The sequence below is a fragment of the Podarcis muralis genome, chromosome 9 (genome assembly GCF_964188315.1).
Source record: "Podarcis muralis chromosome 9, rPodMur119.hap1.1, whole genome shotgun sequence".
Lineage (NCBI taxonomy): Eukaryota > Metazoa > Chordata > Lepidosauria > Squamata > Lacertidae > Podarcis > Podarcis muralis.
In genome coordinates this window covers 23171050-23198985 of record NC_135663.1, presented here as the reverse complement: position 1 = coordinate 23198985, position 27936 = coordinate 23171050, and the positions used below count along the sequence as shown (strand labels likewise).

Genomic DNA, 27936 nt, shown 5'->3' with positions numbered 1-27936 from the left:
AAAGAGGTTCAAGTTTACATGATTAGTCACAAGCTGTGATGGATCAGGGAGTATATATACGTAATGCTGGTTCTGATTCGGCAGGCCTAGAACAGCGTCACTGCTTTTTCCTGTGGTGGGGCTTCTGGCAGAAGCTCATCAGGAAAAGCCTTTCCTGTTGTACCCCTTGCCTTTCTGCAGACACAATGCTGAATTTTTGATGCGAACAACACATAGATTCATAGAATTGTAGAGTTGGAAGGGACCAAGAAGACCCATCTTGTCCAACACCCTGCAATGAAGGATTTTTTTGCCCAACATGGGGCTTGAACCCATCACCCTGAAATTACCAGCTGAGCTATCTTCTCCCATGGGTAAAAAAAGACTATCCTAGTCTAGATGATATCCTTTATTATATATCTAGCTATCCCTTGAACCATTGGCCTTCAATTCCCATTGGCCTTGGCCCAGCATGGGAACGACAAGGAGTTGGAATCCAATTACATCTGGAGGGCCAGAGGTTCCCCATCCCTAGTTCAGCAAGATATGAATAAGCCCACCTCAAAAGCTTCCATGCTTCCCTCTCCCCTATGGCTAATGGGGGTTTGGCAGCTTTCGTTTCTGCTTTTAACCATAGCCTGATACGTTACACAAACCCAGAACTGTGCAGCTGGCTGTTTGGAAACTTGTAGATGTTAAAATTGACCTGAGTTTCCCAAGACTGACTGACACAACAAACTGTGGTTAATCACAAGTGGAAGCAGAATCTTCTAAACTCCTCCTTGCAGCCATGCTAGAGAATGAGAGAGGGGAGGGAGGGCACAAATCAGGAGAGATATTATGCTCATTAAGCTAAGCTACAGTTTAGTGTGACATCCTCACGACCTCACTATCTTGCATGCATGTGTTTGAGGAGTAGCGGTATCCACTAGGACACTCTCTTCCACCCAAACAAATATTTCCTTTGCTGTTTTCATTTTCCTTCCAACACGCCACTGCACATAAGAGGAGAACTACGCTTCCCACCGCTGCTCAGTTGCATATATTAAACTCATTTTAATACATACACACTGAAAAACACTTATTACCTAGCAACAATGCTGAGTCAATTAAAGGGAAACAACATCCAACCAGGTGGCACAAAACCTAGTTGAACCAGAGGACGCTAGAGGGCACCCTTCACACACTGGCAGAACCACACTACAGGAAACCAAATAATATGCTAAGAAGCATGTCATTTTCTGGGACAGCGGGGAAGGCAAAACTGTCCAAGCACACAATCATTTAATAACCCAGGCAGCCCAGCCCCATATCTGTTTAATTGAGTTCAACAGGGCTTAATTCCAAATCAATGAGCATCGGACTGCAGCTGTACTATATCCAGGATTAATTCTGGATAGAGATACCCTAAACCACGGTGATTTTTTGCTCTGGTATCATCCAGATCAGACAACTTCAAATCCCGAGTGGCAAGTCATGGAAGAAACCAAGCTGGTTATTTATCTGGAGAGAGATAAACCACAAGCCTGGGTTTGGACATCGCACTAAACCAAACTGTGCCTTGGTTCACAGCAGCAGCAGGACCAGAGGAGCAAAGCAGTCACAATATTCTCTGCAGGAACCCACACATCTGCACGTTCACACTAAATCATGGCTTGGCTTAGTGTTATGGGTGAACTGGCTAATAAAATAGGGCTGCCATATGTCCGGACATAGCTGAGATTCGTCTGTCAAAAATGTTCAAAAAGCGGCAAAAATGTCTGGGGAAACCCAGGCGTATGGCAGCCCATATCTGAAGCGTTGATTTTTTGATGATTTTCCTTAAAAAATAATAATCAACAACTTTGGCCCCCCCATAAAAGCTCAAAAAATTTGTGTCCAGATTTTCACTTTTTGAAATATGCCAACCCCATCATAAAACCACAGAATTGGAGGTGGTCCTTGCCTTAATTTCATGCAGCCTGTTAAGGGTGTTGGGAAATGTAGCTCTGTCGGGGATAAACTACAGTTCCCAGGATTCTTTGAGGGAAGCCAAGTGCTTTAAATGTGCATTAAGTGTATGGTGTGTGTGTGTGTGTGTGTGTGTGTGTGTGTGTGTGACCCAAGTTCATATTACAGTGGTACCTCAGGTTAAGAACTTAATTCATTCCGGAGAGTCATACTTAACCTAAAACTGTTCTTAACCTGAGGTACCACATTAGCTAATGGGGCCTCCCGCTGCTGCCCTGCCGCTGCCGTGCAATTTCTGTTCTCATCCTGAGGTAAAGTTCTTAACCTGAGGTACTATTTCTGGGTTAGCGGAGTCTATAACCTGAAGCGCCTGTAACCCGAGGTGTCTGTAACCCAAAGTACCACTGTATTTGTCGAATATAGGCATTTGGTTTTTAATAATATTTCAAAGGTGCATAGCAGACAGGCAACCTTAATTGTAATCATCTCAATATGAGTATATCTACAGCTGACTTACCGATGTGAGGGATTCCCCCATGGAATAGGATTGCAGAGCTGATGACATCATCCCCCGCAGGAGAGTGACGAGGCAACACAGGCAGTTGCTCACGATTTGCTTTGCTGCCCGGTTGAACGTCTGGAGTTCCTCCACCAGCTGGGCATTGAGAGCCTCGTATTCTTTCCTGGCCAAATCCATCTCCTCTCCCGCCGCCTTTTGGTGGTAGCTATTATAATCCAGCAGTTTGTCATAGCGCTTCTGGATGAGCTTCTGAGGGCCTGGGAAGAGGGCCTGCAACGCTGACAGGGGGACCAAAACCATCTTCTCTACTTGCTCTGCCTAGATGTGCACAGGGAGGGAAAGAGAGACAACAAATAAATCTTCACCACCCACCTCTCCTCCTTTAAAGCTGACATTTCTCCTTCTGTACCAGTTATGTATCCACAGAATGGTCTTCCCTCTGAAGCACGTCTCACCTCAACCTTGTATCATTCCTTTGGTTTGATTAGAGTGTCAGACTTGTACCTGGGAGGGCAGGGTTCGAATCCCCACTTGGCCATGAAGCTCTTGGGCAACCTTGGGCTTCTCAGGCTAACCTACCTCAAAGGGTTTTCATTGTGGGGATTAAATGAGGATGGGGAGAACCATGTACCTGGAGCTCCTTGCAGGAAAAGGTGGGATATAAGGGCAATAAGACAAATAAATGCATTTTAGGAACTGATGGGTTGTCGCTTTTTAATGATGATGCTAATTATGTAACGTGCAATAATGATTTTAATGTTTCCGTTGGCTATGTATTATGTTTTCAAATTACCGTATTTTTGTAAACCTCCCAATTTCGGAGTGAAAGAGTGGGGGAGGGAATAGAAAACTATAAATAACGGCTAAGGGAGCTGGGCATGTTTAGCCTGGAGAAGAGGAGGTTAAGGGGTGATATGATAGCCATGTTCAAATATATAAAAGGATGTCATATAGAGGAGGGAGAAAGGTTGTTTTCTGCTGCTCCAGAGAAGCGGACACGGAGCAATGGATCCAAACTACAAGAAAGAAGATTCCACCTAAACATTAGGAAGAACTTCTTGACAGTAAGAGCTGTTCGACAGTGGAATTTGCTGCCAAGGAGTGTGGTGGAGTCTCCTTCTTTGGAGGTCTTTAAGCAGAGGCTTGACAACCATATGTCAGGAGTGCTCTGATGGTGTTTCCTGCTTGGCAGGGGGTTGGACTCGATGGCCCTTGTGGTCTATTCCAACTCTATGCTTCTATGATTCTATGAAATAAATATGTGCCCAAGGATTAAGGACGGAATTAATCACAGGGTATAGCCCTGATCCAGCACAAGAACTACTCACGCCACATCTGTTTGTGATGCAACCTGATTCCAGAAAAACTGTTGTAAGGCTATCAACACATTTACCCTGAATTTAGAACCCTTGGCCTTTGATTTGTGTTGCTTGCCTACACAAGTACAGAGGCCTTTCTGCTGCAGACATTTGCCTTGAACATGTGGAAAGCTGGAAGGAACCATGTGGCAGCCCTTTTTTACTCATTTTGCCCCTTCATGCCAGTAATGACTGACTAGGGCTGAAATCTTCCTTCCTCCTCATTGTGGAAGGCTAGAATTTTTATTTGCAAGAAATCAGGGCTTCAGGAAGCTGGGTAAAAAACAACAACACACCTTCTGCTGGCTTTGTTGCAGAAGCAACAAACTTCCTTAAACCCTATCCCTTATCTTTTGTTTGAAACCAATATCCATCAAAAACGTACATATCGTTCGCTGGGCTTTTCAGCATTAATCAAGGTGTTTGAAAAGCCATTTTCCTCATCTTCTTTCTCGTGCAGAAAAACTTGAAGTTCGGTTACGTTCTGTGCAGCTAGAAGCGTAGACTCCTGGAAATGATGAAAACAATGAAATGGGCAAAAGATGTGCGTGCTCAGGTGTACACACAAATGGAAGAGGAGGCACATGAAGGAAATGAAACGGCTAGGTCAAAGGTTGGGCAATTTGTGGCCCATCCAGATGTTAATGGACTGCAACTCCCACCTGACCAGTGCGGCCAATGCTCAAAGATGATGGGAACTGCAGCCCAGCAAGATCTGGAGGTTCCCCACCCATGTGCAAAGCAGTCTGCATTCCCCTCCAATGCTAGCATGTGTTTCAGTGGATGACATCCCCACTAAGGAAGCTAGAAGTCTGCTTGACTTGATATACACTTAAGACAGAATGAGGTGCACCAATGGATAGCACGTTTCAGAGGATCTCTCATGTGAAAAGTTCTACCCAAGCAGGAAATTATCCCTGCAAAGACCGGACTTTGCTACAATCTCTCTCGTTTAGATTTATCATATTTCCTAGTTGATCCAGGAAGTGTTTTAGTTTCCCCCCATGCTTACACCACCCTGCAAACCACCATCTTACTCTGCACCAGGCCTTTGACCAAGGATGAGGAACCTGCGGTCCCCGCAGATGTCCACTTCTCATCCGCCCCAAACAGCATGGCTAACAGTCAGTGATAATGGGAGCTGTTGTCAAGCGGCATACAGAGGGACATGGAGCCACCCATGCCTTGGACTAATATAGCCCTAAAAGCTTTTGCCAGGAGCCACACTAATTGAGGTCTAACCTTCATATCATTATGCAACTTGAGAATTCATCCTGGTCTTTTGATTTAAAACGTCTCATCCAGTGGATTCAAGTTTCACACTCATTCAGAAGCAGCTAATATTCGCTTACAACATGCAAGTAGCAAATGGATTCTTTTTTAAGTTGTGCTGCGTTAACACTCACCTTCAGATGCTGTAGAGACACCGAAATATTCTTCACGCAGAGTTTGACCGTCTTTTCCAAACTTCTAAACAACTTCTCCTCTTTATTAAAAGTTTCATCTTTCACCTAAAACACAGGGCAACACTGAGATCAGGAGCAGAGGCCACTCATTAATAATTGGTGGAGTAGCCCTAACACTAGCAGAGATATTGCATAAAGTATTTCTGCATTCCTTCCACTGAAGATACAAGAATAGCTTTAAGTGCTCTTAGACTGTGGCCTCATGCGGACATAGTGATAAATTATGGCTTATCCTTATTGGAATGAATTAGCTGAGCCAACCTCAAGCCAAGAGGAGGAGAGGAGGTTAGAAGATTCTGTTGTCATTTTTATCTCTGGTTTGTTGTTTCTTCTGGATGCAGACAAACCATGGTTAGTCTTAGCTAGCAAGACACCTTCAGACTTTGGCTTATGTAACTGACTTGTTTCAGTTCAAATGAAATGCTAAAACATGGCGAACTGGAAGCTTTTGTGTCAATTTTCAATCTCCTACTCACAGCTGCATCAGAGAGGGGAGGAATGCATAAGTCCAAGGCTCACACAAGCTCATTCACAGAACGTTAAACCATAGGTTAGCACTGTGCCCAAACCAGGCCTATATCTTGTCACGTTTCATTTCATTTCAATCCCTTTGCTCGTGTTCCCAGATATATCCTTCATCATCTCAGAATTACAAGTTCCATTTCATTCTTTTAAAAGTAATGCTGAATTTATGCAATTCTCATCATAAGGCAATAGTGGCACAAATTTGATCAAATATCCTAGCGGTGGGGGAGAGATGTAGTGTGGGAACCTGAGAAGGGAACAGTAAGCAACCAGTAAGTTGTATCTTCTGCAGGAAGTGGAGAACTGAAGAAGTACTGTGTGTTTTTATGAATGGATAGATGCCCCAAAGAGACATCCTCCACATTGATGAGTCTGCCTTCTGTATAATCAATAAACTTCCATAAAAAAGTACAGATGAATTAAGGGAGTGTGTGTTTGTGTGTGTGGCCCTCCCACCAGATATCAAAGAGAAAAACAACTACCAGATTTTTAGAAGACATCTGAAGGCAGCCCTGTTTAGGGAAGCTTTTAATGTTTAAAAGGAGGAGTGGGAAGCTTAAGAGAAGTGACAGAAATTTCCCTTTGCTTGTTAAGTAGGGTCAGCAAGATATCAGAGAAGCACAGGGTTGATTTTATGACACTTGCCTAGACTTTCATCTCTCTTGGCTTGCATAAAAATGTATATGAGCAATGCATCATTTTAGATCATGCATTTGTCTGTCCCTCTGCTCATTACTGTACTTCTGCAGAATTAATACTTGTGCAAAGTTTGAGAAAGACTCCTAATATTTCAGAGGCTGACCAATACTTGTCCCGATTTGAGGGTTGGCATTTTTATTTGCTTCGGTTTTCTTTCTTTGTATAGAAGAGAGAGAGAAGATGACGGCAACAACCTTGGAAGTGTCAAATCTGGTCTTCTCTTCTAATGCAGTAGGAGTTGCTGCAGATGTCAGAGATGTGAAATGTGAGTGCTCTGAACCTCTAATTAAAGGGGAGGAGGATGCTCAGTCATTCATAAAAGCATCATCTCCTCCCCCCACTCAAAGTGTTTCTCCAGTATTTGAGTTTGAAAAGTGTTTAGAAAAAGAACACCAAACCAGAGAGAATTTACTGTCTGAATAAAAATAGCTTCTCTTCGCAATTAAGGACATTTCACGGTGGCTGGCATTGGAAGGCTGCGAGTGCTGCTAGCAGATAGTTAAAACTTGCATGTGTGTGTGTTGTGTAGTTTGGAAGATGTGGGAGAGTCGCATGGCTCATCCAAACAGGCCTTACTCTGGGGACTGGGAGAACTTCATTAGCAGTCTTAGTCAGTGCTATTTTTCTAGAAAAAGAGGTGCCAGAATTCACCATGAACGTCTCCCCTGTTCTCTTATCATGCAATGGTGGCCACCTGAGAGATGCTGGAAGAGAGTTCTGCTGAGTTCTGGCTGAAAAAATCCCTGGTCCTGGTCTCCATTGTCTCCATTGTCCAGATGTAATATAGGATTTAATTCACAATGGCCACCATCAGTTTGCACAGCTGATAAGCCCACATTCATTGCCCACACTCTTCTCAAGAGCCATCATAATGCCTCTTACTTGCCAGGATGGAGAGATTTTTGTCTCCATGTATGTAGAAACCTTTGGCCTTTGTGTGGCTTAGCCTACTGTATCAATGTAATCATTCCATCCACTGCTGTGCCCATTCTTTACTCTAGTGTCACGTACTATGACTTCCAGCTCTGCCTACTCCTGACACGTGGCCCCACAGAAGGTTGCCAGTGGGGGAATCCGCCCCTTGTTTGAGAAACATGAATACAATATTCATTTGGATTCCTGAATTCCTTTGCAAAACAGGGAGCCAGGCTGTGCTGCAGAGCCAGAATGAATGTTGCCTGCTGTGCTCTTAAGTTCTCTTCCTGCCACAATAAATCTATTAATGATGGACAATCCCATCATATGAGCAGCTGCAAAGACTGTGTGATTGCAGCTCCCTGGCTCCAAGGGGGTGACAGTGATGGTTGGACACTCCTGAACCTCTGTGCTGCATCAACAAGCCCATTCCAGAGCAGAAGACGCAATACAAGCATTGCCCCTTCTTATCCCATTGGAAAAGCAGCCCCATCAGAAACACAGGGCTTCTTATGAAAATGCCAGGCACAGGGCTATCAATGAGCCTTGTGCTGCAGTGCCCAGTGGGCAGTCCTGTCTGCCTGTCGAATTTGATCTGCAAGACCGACCCTGATTAGGGGTGTGGCCAATAGAGCAAAAAGGCTTCTTCACTCCTAGTTCATGCCCTTTAAAACACTCTGTAAAGAAAAATGCCAGACACCTAAATACCTGAGGTTCTCCTCCAGTCAGAATTTTCAGGTGGCCAGTTACTCTCTTCGATTTTTTACTAATCGAGTGAATGTTTAGTCTTGCAAATTTCTCTTTCAGAGATTCATCTTCGTCATTTTTCTTATACTTCAGCACTGCAATTAGAAAAAAAACACATCAATACATCAAATCTGCATTTATATTGGGCTTTTCCTACTGTCCTTCAAAGTCATGAAGAGACCAACAAAAGACAGAAAGAGCTGAAGGTTACTACCTATGGAAATAACAAGGATAATGAAAATCATTGTGGCCATATAAGCTTTTAAAAATCCATCTCTCTAATTGTTCCTGTTGTTTGTAGTAGCTCCTTTGATGCTATTTACTGCAGAACATATAATTCCGTGTGCTATAATAATTTTCATGCCTTCACGATTTAAATCCCTAGTGAATCTGCTTGACAGAAGCTGAAACATAACAAGAAAAAAATGCCCCAACTTTCTTATACACCTTATGCAAATGCAAGAATCCAATGGTGGACCTGAAACACATATATTTCATTTTCTCCCTCACTAGTTAAGACTAGTAGGCTGGAAGTCAAATACTGTATGCTGTTTTTCTCATAAACATCTGAGGTCACCTAGCTGGTAACTTGAAAAACAGAATGATGAACAAGATGGACTTTGGTTTAATTCTGCAAGGCACACACTAACATCTTTAAAGGACCCATTTAATTATCACGGTCAGTGGCCGTGTTCAGATAAATTATGGTTTATCACACCATGAATAAGACTTACATCCTGCCCCTCTCTTAGCTAATCCTGACCTACTCCTCTCCCACCATGCAATGGAGTTCAGAGGCTTTCACGCTAGGAAGTTTCTTTTCATTAAATATAGCAGGCATGGCCAACAGGTAGATCATGATCTACCGGTAGATCACTGGACGTCTGTGGTAGATCACTGGCAGATCACTGGCTCCCCCCAAAGAAGCCCAAGAACTTTGGCTCTCCTAAAAAAAGCTAAACATTTTAGGGTGCAGCCCATAAAAAGAAGCTCAACAACTTCGACCTGAACCCCAAAAAAGGGGGTAGATCACTGCCAGTTTTTAACTCTGCGAGTAGATCGCAGTCTCTTGGGAGTTGGCCACCACAAAATATAGTTTGCACTGTTGTCCAAACCCAGAAAAACCAGACAACTTCAAACCATGGTTTATGAAGCTGCCTTGTTTCTACTAACCATAGTTGAGTTTAGCCAGTTTAGTGTTTAGACACACCCTAAACTGGTGCTGGCTCGCCAGAGCAGCTTCGTCACGCTGGCCACGTGACCCGGAAATGTCTTCGGACAGCGCTGGCTCCCGGCCTCTTAAGCGAGATGAGCGCGCAACCCTAGAGTCGGACACGACTGGCCCGTACGGGCAGGGGTACCTTTACCTTTAAACTGTGGTTAAACTAAAATGGAAGCTTCCAAACTCCTTCTCACAGAGCATGCACCCAAACTGACATGGAAAGGCGGTTGAAACATAGGTTGAAGCCAAGACTTATTGCAGTTTTGTGAGCACAAGCCAAAAATTACAAGAACCCCACTGGATAAGGCCAAAGGTCCATGTGTCCAGCATCCTGTATTCTCCAGCAGCCAATGAGATGCTTCTGAAAGGCCCTCAAGCCAGGTTTGAAGGAAATAGCCCTTCCCTGCAATTACCACACATTGTTGACACTGTCTTACCTAAATCCTTTCTTCTTTTAAGTTCATTTATATTTGTATTCATGCCTTTCACAGCAACCAAGGCATCCTGCAGTGCTGTGTGGTCCGGGTGGGACCTGGGAGTTGCATTCAAGAGCTCACATAGCAACAAGGGATACTTCATCACACGCTGGATGGGTTTGATCATCAGAGATCCCATGTCCAGAAGGTTTGGTTTCCCCCTGAAATTTAAACAAAGCCCTGTTAAGTCAACAAATGAGTTCCTGAAGGTGGGGGAGAGGAAGGTCTTAGTTCCTTGTAGTGGCTCCTTTCACAACAAATCCATAACTGGCGAAGCTATTCCTTTTACTGTAAAATATCCAGTGGATGAAAGAATATATGAACTTTGGAAAAACAAACAACTGTTATCATGAGTCATTCTAATTGCAGGTATACCTGCTGCTAGCTAATGCTTTATATTCTTTATTGATGTGGCTAATGCTTCCAGCTGTTTGATGCTAGGAGCATTTTCACCCCTGTAAAAATTACAATTAGTTTTCACAATCGACCATTTAGTTTTGTTCCACTTGCCATTGAAGCCTTCTTGCTATCTTAAAAAAAAAGTATACACAGATGTTTCAGGAATCAGGACCCTGAAACAGTGTTTAGGGTGCTGCATGTGAGATTATATGGTTGCTTGCCCCTAAAGAGAACAGCCAGCAATGGTGGCTACAGTCTGCCACCACTACATAGGTACTCAGTATGACTTTGCCAAACAGATGACATCTTTAAGCATACCTCTTTATTAAATTTTCACATCGAAGCCAGTAGCAGACAGTGTGACAGGGCACTGCCACTCACCTGACCTCTGGTCAGTCACTTTGCTGCTGCATGGCAGGGGACAGAGGGCAAGGAGGGAGGCAATAGTGTCAAGATTAAATGCACCTTGTGTTATTAGAAAGTTGGCAACCCTAATATAGAAGCATCATCATGGTCAGCTTGTGTATTTGGCAACCCAGTAAGTCAATGCTTGCTTGCAGCATATATGCATTCTTTATTAGTACACAGTTGTACCTTAGAAGTCGAATGGAATCCGTTCCGGAAGTCCGTTCAACTTCCATAACGTTTAGAAACCAAAGCACGGCTTCTGATTGGCTTCAGGAAGCTCCTGCAGCCAATCAGAAGCCGTGGAAGCCCCTCTGGATGTTCGGCTTCCCAAAATAGTTCGCCAACTGGAAGAGTCACTTCCGGCTTTGCGGCGTGCGGGAGCCTAAACATTCAGGAACTAAGCTGTTCCAAAACCAAGGTACGATTGTATAATGTTTTTAAGGCATACATCAAAGCCTTTCATTCTGTCCTATCTTTTCATTTTAAACAGTTTCATTCTTTCCTCTCCTTCATCTAAAACATCTTAAAATTCCAGCAAAGATGCAAGCTGGGGAAGATCTAGGCTTGTTGGAAAAAGGTCTTCAGTAGGTGCTGGAAAGACAGCAGAGACAGCACATGTCTAATATTGAACAGGAGTGAATTCCAAAGGGTTGATGGCACAACACCAATGGCATGATTCCTACATTGTTTGGAATGGACCTCTTTATAAGATGGCATAGGGTGAGATGATCTTCAAAAAATAAAAATAAAATCCAGCATTAGCAACCTTGCTCTTCCTTGCTTGATGCTGCACCAAATATAGAGTTCTGCTTCTGCAGCACAATTGATTTTAAAACAGCAGCAGCAGCAACTTGAAATTACTGTTGTTTTCCTCGGAAAACCCATACGAATGCAAATATTTAAAAGCAGCTTCAGGAATGGCGTGAGGTAGATTTCAAGTGTGCCTTTGCTTCCACAGTTAGTCTTTGGATGGCTTCCCAAGTGATAAACAGCTCTCTGCTTGTATTTGTGCATGCCAAAATCTAGCAATATGTGTTGGGAAGATAGGAAGTTTGCGAAAAGATAATGTTTCCCTGGGGCCTGAATTGCTACCCAGTTCAGCCCATCTAATTTGACCGAGTCAGATTACCCAGCGATAACTCTCCTTAGATTAGTTGTGTTTTTAACATGCATGTTTTCGCATTACACCGCAACCCTGGAGAGGGAAGGAAGGAGAGATAGAGAAGGAACACAGTCTCCCTGCAGAAGTTAAAACAGACCTGTAGCATCTTGTGACATACATTGTGCAGAAAATTAAGCCGATAATTCATTTGTGATGCTTCTTCAGCCATACACCGTCTTCGTGCGGATTCAGTAAAAAAAATCTAGCACCATAGGTAGCTACACTGATCTCATCGCAAATCGCTGCTACTCCTTTACACTCATATTAACGCAGTTGGCTTAATTCTGACAGAATCCACTTCCTCTGCAGATGGCAGGCAATGAAATGAAGTCATATGCTGAATAACAACATGTAGCTTCTCCCCTCCCCCCTCCAAAAAACCCTTGAAGTTGATGCAATTGTAAAATGGAATAACCTCATGTTCTGTCGCCCTGAGCAACTTGAAAGGAGGACAGGGGGCGCAAAATGGAATAATGATCACAGATATTCTCGATTCGTGAAAAACCCAGGTAATCAGGCCATCGTTTGAAATCCTCTTTTCCTAAAGCCCTATCTGCACCATACGCTGAAAGCACTTTAGTGCCACTTTAAACAGCGATGCCTTCCCCCAAAAGAATCCTGTTTTTAGAAACTAGTGAGCTCAAAGACAGTGACTGGAACTGATCTTGAACATTGACTTGGGGGAGGGGAGCAACAAGGTTTTGAATTTGTTGGACTAAGCCTCTTTAGCTCTCCAATGCTAGAATGGGGATTCTTAGCAGAAGTCAGCAAACGATGGGTTAAACTCAACAGGCTGAATCATTTTTTCAGAGGCTCAAGCAGGAGGTTGGGGAGAGAGCTGCTTGAAAGCCATTTTCCAAGCAGCAAAAAGGCTTTCAAATAGTGCTGTGCTGTGCTTTGAAGTCTCAACAACTGGTCCTTCAAGGCACCACCTGGCATCGTAAGTGGGTGGCCTCCCTAATAAAATGCCATTTTACAGTTTAGTATTATTTTTATCTTGAATTACATCTTGGAAGCGCACCATGATCATTTCCTTGCTTAGGCCCAATATGTTTAGAGAAACATATTGATCCGACCCTTCTGTAAGTATTTTGCGGAAACAAGTCAAGCAGATACTGAGAACTTTAAAGGTAAAGGGACCCCTGACCATTAGGTCCAGTCGTGGCTGACTCTGGTGTTGCGGCACTCATCTCGCTTTATTGGCCGAGGAAGCTGACTTTTGTCCGCAGACAGCTTCCGGGTCAAGTGGCCAGCATGACTAAGCCGCTTCTGGCGAACCAGAACAGCGCACAGAAACGCTGTTTCCCTTCCCGCCGGAGCAGTACCTATTTATCTACTTGCACTTGACGTGCTTTCAAACTGCTAGGTTGGCAGGAGCAGGGACCGAGCAACGGGAGCTCACCCTGTCGTGGGGATTCGAACCACCGACCTTCTGATCTGCAAGTCCTAGACTCTGTGGTTTAACCCACAGCGCCACCCGCGTCCCACTGAGAACTGAGAACTTTACATCTGTGCAATTAAAGTGGACTAAAGGAGTCTTGTTGCTCTAATGCGGAGTTTCCCAAACTTGGGTCTCCAGCTTTTTTTGGACTACAACTCCCATCATCCCAAATTAGCAGGACCAGTGGTCAAAAATGATGGGAAACCCCTGATCTAATGCAACAAATCTTGTTCTTGTTTTCAAATTTGACTTTCTACAGTTTGGAAAGCGACTGAAATATGTGAGATAAACAAATCATTAATGGGAAAATGTATAAATACTCTGCAAGCAAATCAGGAGGAATTTAGGAGGAATCACTCCATAAACAATTTGAAATGAATGCTCAATAAAGACTGGGCATAATCTAACCACTGCATAAGCTTTATACAAGCAAATCATGATGCATGGTGAATAATTGGTTTATCTATACAGCAGTGTTCATTCTCAGATGTTGTTGGACTACAACTCCCATTATCCTCAGCCAGGCTAGTCCTTGGTTAAGGATGATGGACACTGTAGTCCAACAACACTGGGGACCTAATGTTGAAGAACACTAATCAAGAGGGACTCTATTTTTCTCTATTTTATATATGAAGGGCATTCTGTTAATAATAATAATAATAAAATAATAATAATAATAAAATAAAATAATAATAATAATAATAATAATAATAATAATAATAATAATAATAATAATAATAAACAACTAAGGCAGGAGCAACATTCAGTCGTGAATCTCCTTACCTATAGCGTCCTGCTTCTCATTCCAAATAGGCTACCAATATTTTAAACTTCCCCACAACTGGGGAAGTTGCTCCCTTGTTATGTGATAAGTGATGAACCAATATGTTCCAAGCTGCAAATAGTTTTAGAGGAGTCCAGCAAATGGGACAACACAGTGACTCTCACTTCATAGAGAAGTTATCTGGTACATTATCCCAGTTTAGGGAACAACACTAGCTGGCATCTCGCACTACAGCACACTTATCCTAAAGGCTAATTCAGCTCTGCATTGAACTCAGCGACAGTTATATGGGCAGAGAAAGAACCAGGCAATTTAGCTTGACAGCTTGGGGGAGCTGCTACCACACAAGAAAGTACAATATTTCTCCCTGCTTAAACTGAGCGGCAAACATCTATCCTCAGAAGAATTCTGATTTCATCGTGGCCACATATTATTTCTGTGTGCGACTGTCAAAAAATTATTCACAGATCTCACAGAGGTATTTATTCTGCTATAATCGCCAATCTGCTGCCTTTGCTGTGAGTTATGGGGCTCGGCACAGAGGCAAGAGAAAGGGTTACTGTGAAGCTGAAATGTCTTGGAGGCAGGTGTTTCCAGGGCAGGAATCCACAAGCTAAAATGCTCATTAGGGTTTCCAAGAACAGGGACTGTTATTGTGCCTGGATTGTGAAAGCCAGAAGGTTTCATGGGTCCCCCTTATTCAACCACCACGGGGTCATCCATAAACTGGCCTCTGAAAGGTAATTGCTGATGAATTATTGGCCAATTTACATCCCATGTGCAACTCACAGTTTATGGCATCTGTTTTTGAAGGTGATAAGCGCACATTAATTTGTGGAAGTGCGGCACAAGCAATTTGTGGCAAGTCTGTGCTCTTCTTACACACACACACACACACACACACACACACACAGGCTTTTCTCTCTCTTTTACAGTGGTACCTCAGGTTACATATGCTTCAGGTTACATACGCTTCAGGTTAGAGACTCCACTAACCCAGAAATATTACCTCAGGTTAAGAACTTTCTTCAGGATGAGAACAGAAATTGTGCTCCGGTGGCGCGGCAGCAGCAGGAGGCCCCATTAGCTAAATGGTGCTTCAGGTTAAGAACAGTTTCAGGTTAAGAACAGTTTCAGGTTAAGAACGGAGCTCCGGAACGAATTAAATACTTAACCTGAGGTACCACTGTCTATGGCTTGTCTTTTGTTTAAAGCTCCACAATCTTCACTCAGAATCTCTTGATCTTTATCTGGAGAGGAAACTTTTTAATTTCTGCCTCATCCCACCCAAGAGGAATCTATTGGATGGACCCATTCATTCAATACAGACATAACACAGACATTCAGTTTGCTGTAGATCCCCAGAAAACTCATCCACGGTGCATGGGAGGGGTTTATTTTCAGCCTGAGGCAAAATAAGTGGGCGGGACAACAGGTGTGACACATACCTCTGTACAGTAAGCTACACTGCAGCCAGTAGCATGAAGAATAGCAAGAAAGAGGCATTATCACAGTTCAAGGCACTTGAGGCGGGTATGTGGGTAGGACCAGTGAAGGGTATGACCTAGGGTGATGGGGTGTGGCCTAGAGTGGAGGTATGACCTGGGGAGAGATGTATGGAGTGACCTAAAAGACCATTTTGGACAGGGCTATAGCTAGGGGGTGGTGAGGCGGGACCCGGCCAGGGGTGCAGGCGAGAGGGGGGGGAAGCAAAATTGGCTTAAAATATGTCTATAAATAAAAAATTTGATTATTGCCTCATAAGAAAAGGTTTTTAATAGAGGGTGAATTGAACTGGGGTGGGGGTTGGAGGAGAGGCGGAGAGAAGAGCTAATTTGTCAGCGGCTAGGGGGCGCAATCTGGACGGTTCTGCCAGGGGCGCAAAATCACCTCTGATTTTGGAACCCCTGGCCTCAAGTTCCCAACCTCCGGCCCAGTGTACTCTTTTCATGGATCAGTCAGATATCAATCTGGCAGCATAACATATCCCCCCCCCCCCCCGAGATGACAGCCTGATGAAGACTGCACAAAAGCCATTCCATTACTTTAAATTCAGCTAAAAATAACCCCGTCAACTGCCCCCTTGCTCCTTTGCATCTTGCTCAATGGCACAAATAGCAGGGCTAAGAGGAAGAGAACAGCAGTCTCTGCTTTTGTAGAATTCCAGCTGGAAAACTGGAATTTCAGGGGGAATGACCGAGACACGTGAAGCAGCAAAGCCACAGCTCAAGTCCTCTTGTCCCAATGGTCTTCAGCCCTTCCCAACCAGTGGTTTGTGGAACTGCAGATTTATTTATGTATTTGAATTTTTATTCTCTGCAGTTTCATAAAATATATCAAAGTGGTTTACAACATAAAATACAATAAAATCCACCTATAAATGTCTCCTTTTAAAAAAAACCAGTCAAATTATTTTGAATGTAATTCTTGCTTTTATGCGTTGTTCTGGTACTACTTAGGCTCACCTTCATTTTGAAGGGGGAAAGTGGGATGTAATTTATGAATGAATGAATGAATAAATGAATGAATCATACCAATTTCCCAAACATGTTGCAAGTGCTGTTGGATTCCCACTCACATTAGCCCCAGTCAGCATCTCCTGATACGTACCTAGGTCAGCAGAATCTGAAGGACCATAGGTTCCTCACCCCTGCTGTCCCTCACCCACCTCCCTAGAGATGTTTAGGACTACAACTTCCATCAGCTGGCAAGGTAAAAATGTAATAATAATAACAAAAAAGAAATATGGTACATACCCTTCTTCATATATCTTTCTGCCAAGAGAGAGAGAGAAACAGAAAGATCTATTAACAGTCTGATCTTCATTATATTGATTTAAATGGCCAAGTCCACATGTAATGCTAAAACATTGTCTTTACAAGGATACAGTGCAGTAAGCCTTGATTCCTGAACTCCCCCTTCCAGCGCAAAGAGGAGACTGAAAGCTTCATTTCTGTTATAGATTAATCATAGTTTAGGGTAACATCCGTACCCTAAACTGTGGTTAATGTTAACTATGGATTTTTTTTTAACAAGCCAGATTCTTAAACCATACTTTAAAAAGCTAAACTGATTCAACCAATCATAGTTAACATTAACCACAGTTAGGGTTCAGGTGACATGGCCAACGGTATAAGCTAAAATTAAAAGCTTTCAAACTCTTCCTTGTAGCCATGCAGCAGGAGTAGGGAGAAGCAAGCGAACCAGATGCTTGCCTAGGCCTGTTGTTGCAACACTAAACTATGGCTAGCTGTTATGTCCAAACCATACCAGTGGGAGTTACTTTTGAGTAGACAAGTTTAGGATTTGGGAGCAAACAGTGTTAACTTCAAGGAATACTTAAATCAACTGCATTATTGGACTTCAATCACTACCAAAATAATAAGGCAACCTGCTAATAAGGCTTTTTGTGTTTTTGTTGTTGTTTAGTCGTTTAGTCGTGTCCGACTTTTCGTGACCCCATGGACCAGAGCACGCCAGGCACTCCTGTCTTCCACTGCCTCCCGCAGTTTGGTCAGACTCATGTTTGTAGCTTCGAGAACACTGTCCAACCATCTCGTCCTCTGTCATCCCCTTCTCCTTGTGCCCTCCATCTTTCCCAGCATCAGGGTCTTTTCCAGGGAGTCTTCTCTTCTCACGAGGTGGCCAAAGTATTGGAGCCTCAGCTTCAGGATCTGTCCTTCCAGTGAGCACTCAGGGCTGATTTCCTTAAGAATGGAGAGGTTTGATCTTCTTGCAGTCCATGGGACTCTCAAGAGTCTCCTCCAGCACCATTCAAATGCATCAATTATTTGGCGATCAGCCTTCTTTATGCTCCAGCTCTCACTTTCATACATCACTACTGGGAAAACCATGGCTTTAACTATACGGACCTTTGTTGGTAAGGTTTTTTAAAGGTAAAGGTAAAGGTACCCCTGCCCGTATGGGCCAGTCGTGTCCGACTCTAGGGTTGTGCGCCCATCTCACTCTAGAGGCCGGGAGCCAGCGCTGTCTGCAGACACTTCCGGGTCACGTGGCCAGCGTGACGAAGCTGCTCTGGTGAGCCAGCACCAGCGCAGCACACAGAAACGCCGTTTACCTTCCCGCTATAAAGCGGTACCTATTTATCTACTTGCACTTAGGGGTGCTTTCGAACTGCTAGGTGGGCAGGAGCTGGGACTGAACGACGAGAGCTCACCCTGCCGCGGGGATTCGAACCGCCATGCGATCGGCAAGCCCTAGGCACTGAGGTTTTACCCACAGCGCCACCCAACTCTTACATATGTCCTAAATCAGTCTTCCCCAATCTGGTGCAACTCTGAGGTTTTGGACTGCCTGGTCAGGTATTACGGGAGTTGTAGTCTAAAGCATCTGGGAAGGCTTTTCTAGACTCTCTGGGGTTATACACAGAAGCCAAAAATTTTCCAATAAATCTGATCTTACAGCTTCCTGAAAAAGCAGTTTGTAACGGGAAGGGGCATAATGAAAAGGCTTGCTGGGGGGGGGCAGCAAAGACAAGCCCCAATATACTTATGCACAATTTTACAAAATGAGGGTTAAGGATTTTATTATGGTGATAATTTAATTTAGACACAGATGTGCTCAGTGCATTAAAAGGATGGAATGCTTCAGTTTAAGATGGTGCTTCCCTGAAGCAACCTATTTTTTTTTAAAAAAAGCATGTTTTGGTGGCATCTTGGATATTCTTTCCATTTGGGATCCCTCTAATAACAGTGCAATATATTCATATTTCCAGGAAAGGAGCAGAAGTGTATGTTCCTAGTAAATGCCATAAAACTCTGGATTTATAGGAGATATTTTGTTTTATATCCATTTAAGCTCTCCCATGACAAGCAGTGAGCAAGAGATGGAAACAACCATTTGAAAAGTTCTTACTTTAAGGACAGCAGGCAGTCACGTATATACTGCTTCAGTTCTTCGTCTTTTTCGTAGGATTCCAGCAGGACGTGTGCATCATCGTGCTGGTAACAGTAGATTTTATACGTGTCTTCTAGTAGGTCTTTCATCTGCAAAAACACTTGCCCTGTTAAAGTGTAAACAAAAAAGCCAAGAAGATGAAAAAAAAGCACAACGTCAGACAATTTAAGGTCTGCTTCAAATACGTGAACCTGCCAGGCCTTGATGGAAGACTTGCTCTCTGTCCTATCTACTTACGAGATCTTATATTCCAGTACAAGAGACAGGGACTTCTCGGTGGTGTCACCAAGAATGTTGCATATGAACACCTTCCTGGGTAAGATCAGCTTGTTTTCTCTCTTTGCTCCATTATCTAAACATTTTAAAACCCAAAGCAGCTTTCAATGTGCATTTTAACTCTTCTAATGTTATCTGCTATATGCTGGGACCTTTAAGATGCGCCAGTGGTCTGACACAACATTCTTACGTTGCTAAGAATGGTGGAAGTTGTAGTCTCTCTCTCTCTCTCTCTCTCTCTCTCTCTCTCTCTCTCTCTCTCTGTGTGTGTGTGTGTGTGTGTGTGTACGTGCACTGATGATAGTCATTGTTTGGATGGGGGCTTTTATCCATTTCTGCAGTCACACAATCAATCAATCAGTAGCTGAACTGGGTTCCACACAGTCACAAAAACAAGTCACAAAAATGAAGTCACAAGCCAGTCACAAGTCAGTCCCATAAAAAGAAGAACAAGTTACAGTCAAAAAAATGAAAAAGCCACACCAACAAAAACACAAATAATAGCAAAAACAAAAGCTCCTCCGTGTTGTGTGGGTGCTCAGGACTCAATAGCCTATAGACTCAACAGGAAGCCTCTGATTAGCAGCAGAGGACTCAGTTTACAAACAGAACACACTCAATAGGAAGTGGAACATGTTCTGCATCCAAGGCAAAGTTCACAAACTGGAACACCTACTTCCAGGTTTGAAGCGTTCTAGTTCCACGTTGTTCATAAACTAAGCTGTTCTAAAACCAAGGTACCACTGTATTTTGTTTCCCACAGTGGCCAATCAGATGCCCACGGGAAGCCTAAAAGCAGGGCAAGAGGGTAACAGCCCCAAAATGGCATTCAGAGACATCCTGTCTCCGATTCTGGAGGTAGCAAATGCAGCCATCACGACCAGCAGCCCTTGGCTATATTTGGGCTCAAAAATATTTGTTTTATTTTTATTGTCTTTGTTTAAGACATTGATATCCTGCTTAATCATTATCAGTTCTAAGCTCTAAAAGCAAAAACAAAAAGGAAACCACACAGAAAATGAAGCAATAAAAACTCATCATAAAACTGAAGTCTACCTTAAAATGCCTGCTGGAACAAAGGAAGTATTGGTCATGCATCTGAGGTTCAGCAAGTATGGTGCCTGTCGAATTTCAGCTGGCAGGGAGTTCCACAGGCTTGAGTCGGCTGCGCTGAATGCACAGCTTCTAGTATTTATGAGCCATGCAGCTCGGCCATTGGGGGAACCACCAACAGACACTTAAAGATTTATATCTCTTCCCTTCCCCACAACAACTGAACATTTGGAAACTTTTCATACTGCATTTCCATCTTTGCATATTACAGGGAAGTACAAAAGAGGAAGCGTAAGGGAATTGTGCTTCCCTTTTGCACTGCTGAGATAATGTATGCTTTTTATCCTGCCCTTCAACACCTGACACACCTGCTGAACTTCTGCATGCAAGACTGCTCTTAAAGTCATAGAAGCAAGGCGGAAGAAAGGAAGAAGAAAGGGGGAGAAGAAGGCTGTTCTTCGGCTGTAAGAGAAAACAGCAAACAAAATGAAACTATTTCCCATTTAAGTATATGACATAATTAAGAGTAAAGGTAAGGTGAGGTAAAGGTAAAGGACCCCTGGATGGTTAAGCCCAGTAAAAGGTGACTATGGGGTGTGGAGCTCATCTCACTTTTAGGCCGAGGGAGCTGATGTTTGTCCACAGACAGCTTTCCGGGTCACGTGGCAAGCATGACTAAACCGCTTCTGGTGCAACGGGACACCGTGACAGAAACCAGAATGTACAGAAATGATGTTTACCTTCCTGCCGCAGTGGTACCTATTTATCTACGTGCACTGATGTGCTTTCAAACTGCTAGGTTGGCAGGAGCTGGGACAGAGCAACAGGAGCTCAGTCCGTCATGGGGATTCGAACCACCGACCTTCTGATCAGCAAGCCCAAGAGGCTCAATGGCATGGACCACAGCCCCACCCTTATCCTATTAAGAGTAATGCCCATTAGATATATAATGCAGATGCCAGTTGGTTTCTACAGTGGGTATGAAATTGTTTTAACTTTTTTTTATATCCAAATGTTTATATCTATTATGAATTAAATTGTTGCATGCATGTTTCATTGTGGACGTTCTTGTTGTCCTTATTCTTTATTGTGGAAACATCTCAAGATCTGTCATAGAAAGAGATTCATAAATATGAGAGAGAGAGAGAGAGAGAGAGAGAGAGAGAGAGAGAGAGAGAGATATGCTGAACTATAACAGAACAAAACACGGCCTCATCTGGTATGTCAGCTGCATAGAGGCTGGCAAATAACATTACTTTCGTCTAAGAAGGAGTGCATCCCTATTGTACATTTCTTTAGGCTTCTGGCTAATTCCAGCCATCCTCTGACTTTCTTTTGTGCCTAATGACTGCGATGAATGGCAGATACCAGGGAGGGGGGGAGGGGTGAATTCAACCGACAAGAGGTTAAATGTGCAGCTTTCATTAAAGACAGTGTGCGTCCACAATCTGGCTAAATGGGGCCATGTCCTTTATATTTCAGATATACAAAGAGAGAGCTCTCTACTACTCACATCATTTGCTTTCCTCTTTTAAGCAACAACAACATACCAGGCTCACCTAGTCAGATCACGCTTGGATGTTGCAGAAACCTGAAGGTTGCTTCAAACAGCAATTCTTTAAAGCGCCTCCAGACTGTATGTATTTTGGAGGAGGGATTCAAGAACTTTAGCTTTGTGCATTTATTTATTTTATTGACTGCCTTTGTGCCCACCTTTCCAGCCTAGTCTACCTTACAGGGCTGTTGTGAGGATAAAATGGGGGAGGGGGAGCTCATTTGAAGTGGATTTTGCTCTAGTGAAACAAATCTACTTAACAAAACACACACAGTGAGAAACTTTACATGGTTTGGAAAGTGATGGGGAAATAAACTAAAAAGTATGGGATGAAGGAATGATTAATGGGGAAAGGTGTAAACACCCTGCAAACAAATCATGGTGACTGCAGGATGAGTGTTCTGTTCAGCTTTCCAGGTCATGTGGCCAGCATAACTAAACCGCTTCTAGTGCAACGGGACACTGTGACAGAAGCCAGAGTGCACGGGAGCGCCATTTATCTTCCCGCCGGAGTGGTACCTATTTATCTACTTACACTGGCGTGCTTTCAAACTGCAAGGTTGGCAGGAGCTGGGACAGAGCAACGGGAGCTCACCCCATTGCGTGGATTCAAACCACCAACCTCGGCAAGCTCAAGAGGCTTAGTGATTTAGACCACAGCACCACCTGCATCCCTAAACAAATGCTCAGTAAAGACTGGACATCATCTAATCACCATTTAAGCTTTGCACAAGGAATATCAAAATGAATGCTCAATACACAGGTCATCTGTAGGAGCATTTACTGTCTAATGGCATGTTGCTGGGCACGGATTTTCCCTCCCTTGCTGTCCAAGCTACAGTCAACCCCAGCCAGACTGACCAATGGTCTGGAATAATGGGAGTTGTAGTCCAGCAACATCTGGAAGACCGCAAGGTTCCCCATTCCTGCAGCAGGGGAAAGAACGCAAGATTTAACAATCCTGCATTAAAAACAACAGCACCTCCTTGCCCTTGGAAAGTTAACCTGCTTCTAGCTAACTCACTGCCATGCTGGTTTCCTATGTACAAGGAACATTTAAACAGGGGGAATTCCCCACTTGCCTTCTGGAGTTAAACCAGGATGGATGGCTGTAGCAACTGTGGGAGAGAAATGCGCTACTACACAGGGGCACTCCTCCCTGCCCCCACATCTCTGCTTAGCACAACCCATGCTGGGGGGTGGAGGAGGGTGGACAGCTGGAAAGGGAAAGGCCCTCATTTCCCCCCTCTTCATAGCCACTTTCCCTGAAAAAACATCCAAGGTAGGGTATTCAACTTGATGAAACTACACAAATAAAAAAAAAGAGGGGTGCAGGAAGCATTTGAAAATAAGCAAAAAAATAATAATAATTTAGGTAGCCAACATGTTCTGTTAAGACAAAAACAATCTAAAAGTAATATCTTTCTTAGGAACCACTTCAAAGATCACTTCAAAGAAGTTAACAGACTTTCAAGTCCATCGAAAGTCTGAATCAGGCTGGAGGTTAAGCTGAAAAAACAAAAGGGGAAGCAAGGAGGAGAGAAAGCAGTTGTTGGGCAAGGTGAAAATGACCTGGTCTCTAAATAGAAGGCGGGTGGATGGCGGGGAGATGTTACTCATTAACCTTAGGGTGCCCTTGATATAAATCAGGGGTGGAAGACCTTTCTCAGCCCAAGGGCCACTTTCCCTTCTAGGGAACCTAGAAGGCTTGGCTGAAAGCAACTGGAATGAAAAAGACTAATTTATTCATGCATCCCTTCTAACCTACATCTCTAGGCAAGAAGGAAGCATGTCTGAGTTCAAAGACACAGTCAAGGCAAAAGCAGTCAAGGAGGGTGCAAAGCAGGGCAAGAGAGGGGTCTGGATGGGGAAGGGGAGCAGCCTGGGGAGAGGAAGAGAGGCTTGGAGGGAGGGATGCAGTCAGCACCCAAGCAGAAGGTTCCCCATCCATGCTGGAAACAGAAGACTAGGTGAGGCACAGCTGCTTTGGGTCCATTTGACTCTAGTACTATTCGGACACATGTGGATTAAAAACTTGCATTATATCAGGTGGGGAGAACCTGTAGCCCTCCAAGTGTTGTTGGACCACAGGTCTCATCATCCCTGATCACTGGCTAAATGGCCTTGGCCCAGTATACCTGAAGGAGCATCTCCACCCCCATCATTCTGCCTGGACACTGAGGTCCTTCTGGCAGTTCCCTCACTGAGAGAAGCCAAGTTACAGGGAACCAGGCAGAGGGCCTTCTCGGTAGTGGCACCCGCCCTGTGGAACACCCTCCCATCAGATGTCAAAGAGAAGAACAACTACCAGACTTTTAGAAAACAACTGAAGGCAGTCCTGTTTAGGGAAGCTTTTAATGTTTAATATACCACTGTATTTTAGTACTTTGTTGGGTGGGGTATAAATAATAAATTATTATTATTATTATTATTATTATTATTATTATTATTATTATTACCAGGCCTTCTTGGTAGTGGTGATCCCCCTGTGGAACGTCCTGCCTTCAGATATCAAGGAGACAAAGAACTGCACAACTTTTAGAAGACTTCTGAAGGCGGCCCTGTTTTGGGAAGATTTTCATGTTTGATGTTTTATCGTGTTTTTAATATTCTGTTGTGGTTTTCCCAGCCAGATGGGCAGAGTATACATTTAGTATTATTTCTTCTTCTTCTTCTTCTTCTTCTTCTTCTTCTTCTTCTTCTTCTTCTTCTTCTTCTTCTTCTTCTTCATGAGAGATGGCACCTAACAACATCTAGAGCAGAGCTTTCCAAACCGCGTGTCACGGCACGCAAATGTGTTAGTAGCAGTGTGCAGGTGTGTCGTGCTAGCAAAACTGAATTACTGAGTCACAAAATGATGCATGTCTAAGAAGTATATCACCAATATGAAAAGTTTGGAAAGCTCTGACCTAGAGACTTGCAGGTTCCCTATCTCTACTTTATATGTTGTCAGCAAAGAGACATTCCAGTTAAGAGACGACCAACGAACGTCGTCTTTTATTCCCCATGTCTTTAGCATGTAGGATCGTTACTTTCCACGCCGCATGAATCCACAGCTGGCCTCATGATTATGGGCCTGCTTTTGCTGAACGCTAATTGTTTCTTTTTTTATCCTCCAGTTATTTATTGAAAGAAATGGCAGCTTGGGAAAAAGCACGGGCTGGGGAAATGCGCGTTTTATTGCATTATCATTATTCTGTGCAGCTTCGAAGAGCTCACAGAAGACAGCAAACATACCGATTACTTGCTTGGCCGGCTCCACGTCCGCCGTTGCTTCTTCCAGCGATGACAGCAGCCTGGTTGAGATCTGATGGACGGATTCAATGTTGCTAAATAAGCCGTCCACATCGAGCCTAGCAATCTGGTGAAACACAAATGTTGGACAGCAACAGTCAGGGGGGAAAATAGTAAGGGGATGCTGTTTATTGCTGACCCTCCCCTGCTATGCCATTTTTGCCGTTAGATGCAGTTTCAGCAAAGCCTTCTTATTAATCCTCTCATGTGGAACAATGGCTTGCATGTGCAACATTGGTTGTTTTTCTTCAATTAATACATTTCGGGCTGACACAGTTCATTGATTAAATACACAGTTATTTGAGATATTCCTTCGGGGATGCCTTGCGAAAGGAAATATTGGAATATATGTTGGATCCAGAGCAGACCTACTGAAATCAATGATACTCGTCCATCATAGAATTGTAGAATTGGAAGTGTCATCTAGTCCAACCCCCAGCAATACAGGAATCCTGCCCACAGCTGTTCCTGGGTGGGCTCGAGCCAACAACCTTCTGGCTAATAGCCAGACACGCTAACCAATCACCCCACAGGATATGGGATGAACATTGTTCAAACGTTTGCCAAAGACATAAAGATGGTAAAACCCAACTTGTGACAATTGGGGAGGAGGAGGAGGAGGAATTATACATTTGATTTATTCTATTACTTAAGGCAATCTCCCTTAAAAAGGTAAAGGTAAAGGACCCCTGACAGTTAAGTCCAGTCGCTTTATAGGCCGAGGGAGCTGGCATTTGTCCACAGACAGTTTTTCCGGGTCATGTGGCCAGCATGACTAAGCCGCTTCTGGTGCAACGGAACACCAAAACCAGAGCAGCGCACAGAAACGCCATTTACCTTCCCGCTGGAGCGGTATCTATTTATCTACTTGCACTTTGATGTGCTTTTGAACTGCTAGGTTGGCAGGAGCTGGGACTGAGCAACAGGAGCTCACCCCGTCACGATGAGCTCACCCCGTTTCGAACCGCCGACCTTCTGATCGGCAAGACCTAGGCTCTGTGGTTTAACCCACAGAGCCACCCGCATCCCTCAGAATCTCCCTTAGAAACACACAAAACAAAGCAATGGTGTAAAGGCAAAATTAAAGATGAGAAAAATCACTAAAATCTATAAAGAGATTGCCAACGTGGTGCCCTCCAGCTGTTGTCGGACTCCAAGTCCCATCAATGTCAGCAGCATGGTCAATGGTCAGGGATGATGGGAGCTGTAACATCTGGAGAGCATCCCACTTTGCTGGCCCTGCTGTAAGTTAAATCAGAAATCTAATGAAGTTAAACCTAAATAGGTACAAATTTGACAGGTGTTGGAATATTCAGGACAGGTAACAGAAAGCCCTTCTTCACACAGCACATGTTAAACTATGGAACTTGTTCCCACATGAGGCAGTGATGGCTGCCAACCTAGATGGCTTTAAAAGAGGACTGGACAACCAAAAAGAATTATTATTATTGAGATTTCGAGGAATAAAAGAAAATCACGATGAGAATATCGAAGAAGTAATAATAAAAGCCCTAGCATCCTGGTTGGAAATCCAGAAAGAGGACATCTCTATCTGCATGGACAGAGATATCCAAATCCATATGGCAGTATAAAAAACCAAGAATTAAACACAAACTTCTAATCTATAAAAAACATAGAGGTGGACTAGCGCTACCTGACCTAAATTTATATTACGACGCTGTCTGTCTAAATTGGCTAAAAGAGTGGATTGTATTAAAGATGGTGATTTGTTAGATCTAGAAGGATTTAATAATTGTTATGGTTGGCATGCATATTTAGATTATGAAAAAGGGAAAGTACACAGTGGATTTATGAATCATGTCATAAGGAAATCATTATATAAAACATGGACAAAATATAAGGATCTTCTAGAACCAAAAACACCATGGTGGGCAGCACCTCTTGAAGCAATTACAATAAAAAAGAAAAATATGGAATTAGAATGGGCCACATATAAAGATCTGATTAAGGAAAAAGACAATAAATAAATCAGTAATTAAAGATTATGAGGAAATTAAACCACACCTTATGGGTTGGATCCAATACCATCAACTGCACGAAGTGTTCAGGACAGATAAGAAAAATGGTTTCTCAAATGAACCTTCATTATTAGAAAAAGTGTTATTACAAAACAAAACCAAGGTAATATCAAAAATGTATGATACATTATTGGAGTGGAAGATCAAAGACGAACAGGTCAAGGAGGTAATGATCAAGTGGGCTTTAGATACTGGGGAAACCATTAACTTAACAGCATGGGAAGAACTATGGAGAAAGAACTGGCAATTTACAGCCTGTGAAGTATTGAGGGGGAAACCTAATCAAGGTGTTTTATAGATGGTGCTTAACACCTACCAAAATAGCTAAAATGTATAAGACAAAAACAAATCTGTGCTGGAGGCGTGGAAAAACAGAGGGGACACTTATACATGCTTGGTGGACCTGTGAAAAAAATCAAAAGCTTCTGGAACACAGTATATGATGAGCTTAAAAAAATGTTTAAGTATAACTTTAGGAAAAATACAGAAGCTTTTCTACTAGGGATAACGGACACAGGTATAGCAAGAGTAGATCAGAAAATATTCCTCTATGCCACAGGAGCAGCAAGGATCCCAACTGCTAAAAACTGGAAAAAAGAAACTGTGCCAACAAAAAAGGAATGGCAAGACAAACTGGTAGAGTACCGTATTTTTCGCCCTATAGGACGCACTTTTCCCCCTCCAAAAATGAAGGGGAAATCTGGGTGCGTCCTATGGGGCGAATGCAGGCTTTCGCTGAAGCTTGGAGCAC

The 27936-nt window shown here is 43.4% G+C and overlaps 1 protein-coding gene across 2 annotated transcripts in view; it reads right to left on the bottom strand.

Annotated features, from left to right (window-relative positions):
* The window catches only part of ARHGEF38 (Rho guanine nucleotide exchange factor 38), a 55008-nt gene that overhangs the window by 12008 nt on the left and 15064 nt on the right, over nucleotides 1–27936 (bottom strand). For both annotated transcript variants that reach the window (XM_028744246.2, XM_077933887.1), the window contains exons 3-10: nucleotides 25090–25213; nucleotides 18927–19074; nucleotides 16808–16825; nucleotides 9819–10018; nucleotides 8121–8254; nucleotides 5214–5318; nucleotides 4193–4315; nucleotides 2447–2767 (exon numbers count right to left, since the gene is read on the bottom strand). In XM_028744246.2, the coding sequence (XP_028600079.2) occupies nucleotides 2447–2767; nucleotides 4193–4315; nucleotides 5214–5318; nucleotides 8121–8254; nucleotides 9819–10018; nucleotides 16808–16825; nucleotides 18927–19074; nucleotides 25090–25213 (1173 nt within the window). The remainder of the gene's footprint in view (nucleotides 1–2446; nucleotides 2768–4192; nucleotides 4316–5213; nucleotides 5319–8120; nucleotides 8255–9818; nucleotides 10019–16807; nucleotides 16826–18926; nucleotides 19075–25089; nucleotides 25214–27936) is intronic.